This window comes from Athene cunicularia (genome assembly GCF_003259725.1).
Source record: "Athene cunicularia isolate RWA chromosome 14 unlocalized genomic scaffold, athCun1 chr14_part1, whole genome shotgun sequence".
In the NCBI taxonomy this organism is placed as follows: domain Eukaryota; kingdom Metazoa; phylum Chordata; class Aves; order Strigiformes; family Strigidae; genus Athene; species Athene cunicularia.
In genome coordinates this window covers 8,861,335-8,867,195 of record NW_020799118.1, presented here as the reverse complement: position 1 = coordinate 8,867,195, position 5,861 = coordinate 8,861,335, and the positions used below count along the sequence as shown (strand labels likewise).

At 41.7% G+C, this 5,861-nt stretch overlaps 1 protein-coding gene across 2 annotated transcripts; it reads right to left on the bottom strand.

Annotated features, from left to right (window-relative positions):
* Positions 1-1,498: 1,498 nt before the first annotated feature.
* LOC113485886 (forkhead box protein I1c-like) lies at positions 1,499-5,679 on the bottom strand. 2 transcript variants are annotated; one of them, XM_026859313.1, is made up of 3 exons: positions 5,503-5,679; positions 4,551-4,719; positions 1,499-4,199 (listed from the first exon to the last, which is right to left on the bottom strand). In XM_026859313.1, exons 1-3 carry the CDS (start codon positions 5,607-5,609, stop codon positions 3,717-3,719), a joined length of 759 nt encoding a protein of 252 aa, XP_026715114.1. In that variant the 5' UTR covers positions 5,610-5,679; the 3' UTR covers positions 1,499-3,716. The 2 variants fall into 2 exon arrangements, with proteins under 2 accessions (XP_026715114.1, XP_026715115.1); XM_026859314.1 differs by having other exon boundaries at positions 4,551-4,617.
* Positions 5,680-5,861: the final 182 nt, after the last annotated feature.

Sequence of the window (5,861 nt, the reverse complement as noted above, 5' to 3'; positions counted from 1 at the left end):
TAGAAGTCAAATAGCTGCAGAATTACCTGGCGTAGCTCCATCAAAATCTTTGTCTTATCATGGGAAGCCTTCCTTTAAAAGGATAAATAAATAAACCATGCCAGGGTCCCTCAGTGATGCTGAGCCTAGCTTCTCCACAGAAAGAAACCTTTCATCTTTCCTTTGCAAAGGTATTTATGATCCTAGAAGAAGGATTATTCTCCCCCTGCCTTGACCACCAGCCTGGCAGGGAGGAGTTGCTCTCCCTCACCCACCTCCTGCCTCATCCCAGGCTTGGGACAGGCAGTGTGAGCCCCCAAAGGGAAGCACATCTTCTGGGGTTAGGAAGCCCATGTCTCATTCTGGGTGTCTCTTTGCAGTCAAGAAGACCCCTCGAGATGAGGAGTTGAGCCAAACACCAATACCTTTTCTCACTTTGGCTGCTGTGCACAGCCTTACCATCCTGGTGACAGCCTTGGTGGGGTCCAGACCCCTGCCCTGCACTGCTGAGCCCTGCTTCAGTTCAGCTTTCAACCCATGTACCAATCCAGCTACGTCTGGAGTATATTCACCTGCTTCAACACAGGGCAAAGAGGGATGTTCCTGTGAGATTTTCTTTTTTTCTTTTGTTATGGCTTTATGTAAGTGGCTGGCAGGCTGTGATGGAGCTGAAAAAATATCTCTAGACTCAGAGTGCAGGGATAAAAAGAAAAAAACCTGGACTTTTTCCCCCCTTCACTGAGAAAAGGTAATTTACGTAAATTTATCCACGACCAGCATACGGCAATAGCTCACAACTTTGTTAATGGAAACCTGGTGATCCATAACACTTGTGTGGGAGACATTTGCTCGGGGGTAATACAATATTAATGTTAATATCAATGATCGATCAGTGGATTTGCAAGAAAGGCATAAAGTATTTAATTATAATTACATTGGGAATGGCTTTGTAATGGCTACGACATTTGAATAAGGTCACGTCTAGCCCTCACCCCTGTTATGTTGTTCTATATTAAATGCCATTCACTTTAAGTGCTGGAAACCTTTCTGGAGTCGTCAGAATATAATATACTGGGTAAATTGAAATATGTCCCTTCATTTTTTGAAATATGATTGATATCCTTTGCAAAACAAATGTTAACACCTATTTGTACACAAATTTCTTTGATTATATGTTAGGGAAACTCAAGTACGACAGTCTCTCCTAGCAGGCACTTTACTGTGAGCAAATGACATGGCTATTTGTGAATATTAATTCATCTTACTGAAAATGGTTTTGGATCTCTGCTGTAAATCCACTTGGGTGTATTTCTGCCTTTCCTATATGGCTTAGTAGCCATAACTGTATCTCCATTGGTCTCAGCAGCCCACTATGTTCACCTGGGTAAGGTGTATGCTTAGTAGGAACTTTTGCTGTCATTGAGTTACCTTTTGCTAACAGCATTAACAAAGAACACATAGTAAGAATCATATTTGCACATTTCAGAGCAAAAAATATATATTTCAAATATACTGCAGATGTGTACTATAACTATCAGCCTAACAGCAGCATTGCCATGTTTAAAACAATCAAGAAAAAAAATCTGCATATAACTCATCAATATATAAACGTAGGTAGGATCCTAGAGGTGCACACATACCGACCTACATGTGAGTGCATGCATACACTGACATACGAAATGAGGACGTGCTCTTCCCACATCTATTTACCACTGAACATAAATACTGAAGGAGCAAATTCTTGTCCCTCTTCAAATGAGAATCCATCTGCCCAGTGACCCTAGAGGTTTTCTTCTTTTTCTAACATCAATGTAAACAGATCAATCAGGTCTAGAGTCAAATTTTGCTTCCAGATAATCTCCCACAAAACCCATCAATTAACAGAGAATTGGAAGCTCCTATATGAAGGCAGAATTTGGTCACAAGAAATCATCCCTTCAAAGTTTTGAGGACACACAGTGGTGTAACTGACATGATTTTCCATTTTGTCTTTTCTGAAGAAGAAGCAAAGACTTTTGCATGCGATGGAAATGCCTGAAGACAGCAAGTTTTATAGTTTTCCAAAAAATGAGCATTTATTACCAATCAGTGTGAAATACTACTGATGGTAAGTTTTTAAGTATATGGCAGGAGTTTCAGCATCATGACAACACACATCATGCATTTTTACAACATGTAAGTGCAGTGATATTGCTCCCTTTCTCAATAACAATATATAAGAATATATAGTATAAATGTACAGTATATATTAGACACAATGTAAAATAACTTAGTGAAATGTCAAAGCTTCTGCATAAAAATTCAAGTCATGCCTGAGCATACCTCTAGCACAATTTTGCTTAATCTTATCTCATATACCTTCATTTACCTTCAGTTCATGTTGCAAAGATAATTTTATATCTCTGTATATAATTGCTTAAAAACCACCAGAAGAATCCTTGACTTTTTTCTATTCTCTGCAGTAAGTGAAGACTGTAGTAGCCAAGCCAAACCCAAGATTTTGTGGAGTCTTTCCTAATGCTGCTGTTAGGTACTGGGAAGCAATTCATTGTGAACAAGTTGTATAAAAGCAAGTTCTTAAATGCTTGTTACAGTTCATCATTGTCCATCAGGTTCTGTCCTGAAATACCCCACCGTATGTAAATGGTAATTAAATGTCTTTCTTCAGAAACGGAGCTCATGATCTAACATTGCTATCTGTAAATTATAAATCTCACCAGCTTTGCTGAAATCGTATCAAGTACCACTTTGGTAATTGCTTCCAAGAAGGATCAATAAAAATCTATTTAATAGGAATGTACAACTTGTCTCAAAGCAGGTAGGTGGAATTCTGGCTTTGGTCAACACTAGATACAGCTTCTTGCGAAGCCAGGTCTCCCTTCACACTTGCTAAATGAAATAAATTCAAGGACTTTCCTGCAGCATGTCAGGAAGCTTTCTGATAGTACAAGGGGGAGGGTTGATTTTTTTAAACCAAGGCATTAAGAGGCCCTATGCCTCTTTCACATTACCCATCAAAGTCAACCAGGGTTCAACAGCCTTGCAATTAGCTTTCTTGGAATTATTTTAAATACAACTTCACTTCAACAGTTTAAACAACTCTGCCCTGAATATCAACAAAAATATACTTTAAACACTTATTAATAACTACATTTTCTAATTAAGGATGAATTAAAGCTGCACAACAGTTTGAAACATGATGTTAAAATAAAAACCAAGGGAAATCAGAGTGATTTTCTGTGATTCCTTTTAAGAAAACAAAGCCCCCACCCTTACATTCTCAGCCAGTGTAAGTCAACAGAATTACACTGGTTTAGATCAGCTTAAGTTCTGACCTATATACTTCAGTGGAATTAATCCCAATTTCCACCAGTGAAAGTAAAATCAAATTCACTTTGTCTTTAATAAAGCAATGGGTGATAAGCAAGTCTCTTTTCTGTTGGATTCTGCTTGAGAAGGGAAATTCTTTGTGGTGTTAAATGATGTCTGAGACAGTTTAGAAAACAAAGCTAGAATTTCATGAATATCAGCATAGTGAAAACTGATATCGGTAACTGTTATTTATGCTTTAATCTTAGTAAAGTTCTTTGGGTACAGACAGAGTGTCAGCTGGTGAATTGGTAACCCTTTCAGAGTACTGCTCAGGAAGCAATCGAGGAGAGAGGAGACTGGTTTTCAGTGACATGAGGCTGCTGAATACACTGTAACTCAGACTTCGTTACCACGAATAAATAACATCACATTGTCCAGAACTGAAGATTAATTTGCTGGGCCTCCAGTAGATGATATGTATTGTCTTGCATATTATATTGAGATCTCAGGACAGGCAAAGGGTCGGGGGCTGAAAGGATGTAATCGATGCTGAATTTAATTTCGGAATCCGATTTTGCTAAGGAGGAATTGGTTAGGCTCTGCCTGTTGGTCATGCTGTTTGGAACAAACCCACGAGGCTCCAGTAGTCTTGGGCCCGATTCAATTCTTTCATGTTTACTTTCAGAAGAGGAAATGTTGTTTAACGCAGAGTCCATAGAAGACATATCAGGGGATGGAGGACTTTTCCCTCTGCTTGGTCTCTGCTCCTTATGTTCCCTTTTCACGTTCCTCCTCCTCCGTCTTCTCCTGTAATTCCCATTTTCAAAAAGATCCAGCATGGATTCGCAACCCGTCGCAAAGCTCCAATAGTTTCCTTTCCCCTTCTCATTCCCTTCTGTTCTGGGAACCTGTATTTATTTAAAGGCAGTTCAGTATTTGTATGTGTTACAGATGCTGCTGCTTAACATCTGCATTCATTTACATTCAAGAATGGTGTAAACACACATGACAAGACTTTAAAGCCTATTCTTTCATTATATGAATAGGATGTAAACTTCATTCTCTTCAATTTGTTACCTATTAGCACGCATCAGACGAGGATATACTCTTTATCTCTATAATTGACAACTCAAAAGAGATTTTAAGTGATTCGCAGCTCAGCTGTTTGCTTCCTTTCTTTCCCAGTGATGAGATTATTCCTGCATATATTTTTTTTGTCATGCACAGTGTGAATGTAAATATACAGTTACTGATCTTACCTTTACAAAACAACTGTTAAGCGACAAGTTATGTCGGATGGAGTTCTGCCAGGCTCTTTGATTTGATCTGTAGTAAGGAAATTTCTTCATTATAAAGTCATAAATGCCAGAGAGGGTGACTTTATTTGAAGGACTTTGCTGGATGGCCATTGCAATTAAGGCAATGTAGCTGAAAAAAGGAAAACTTGCTGTTACACCACTGCCTGACTCACACACTCAGTTTTTAGGACCACATGAGTACCTGTGTACTTATATCCTTCTCCCAAAAGTTCTCCTGGTGGATCTGTGTCCTGACCCGAAGTGTCCCAGGGACAAACCCCGAGCGTGGTGGCTGCCTCTCTGCCCTGAGCCCCTGGGGTGATGTGCAGGGGTTATTTCCAGGCAACTGAGTCTCGACCAGGCTGTTTGCCCTGGCACTCTGCGCAGAGTGCTTAGGTACAGGAGGATTACAGAAAGATCACCCACCTCTCAAACCCCATCAAAAAAAGTTTCCCTGTGCTGGAGGGCTGCAGTGAGACAGACCAGGCTCAGAGACACTGTCACTGGAGACCTCGCCTGCTCGTGGGAAGGACCTTAGGTGCCCCTCTGAACATCTACAGCGCGCATCGTCCCACCGCACCGGGGATTATCTGCACCGATTCAGCTACTGGAATGCTGCACATTTCATTCCCTTCTCCCAGGGCTCCTGGAGGTCGGAGGAGACCATCTGAGATCTGGTGGCTTAACGGCATGCCAGAGTTGCTGTGACCCCGCACGGTAGGAAACAAATCACGAACACTTCAAACGTGGACGGGGGGGGGGAAATCTGCCTGCTGTGGTGACTACGCCGGGGCCAGACCCACTGTGCATACCTGGGGAGAGGTCCCACACTCCCCTGAGAGCTGTGATCCCACCATCCCAGAGCTCAGAAACCTCCCCAGAGATGGGGGGACTTGACAAAACTTCATCTTACCTGTACGCTGGTCTGGTGAATTTTTTCTCTTCATCAGAACTACAGGTAGGGTAATCATCCCCATCATAATTAAAGCAGTTATAGGGGTACTGCGTGTTGTCAAACATCGTCCTGCTCCTTGCTCAGCTCCTGTGGAGTGAGAGAGATGGAGTGATGTTTCTCAGAGCTTGGACTCCCTCCTCCCTTCTTCCCTCCCCTCTGTCTGTCTCGTTCCCTCTCTCCCCCCTCCTCACGCTCCCTCTCCTCTGTGCACACATACTCTCCGTGATGGGGTGGGGATTGTTTTTGCAATTCTCGCGTCCCAGACAGCCCGTCTGTTAGGTTATTATTTTTCGGGGGGGGTTGGTGTGCAGACAGTT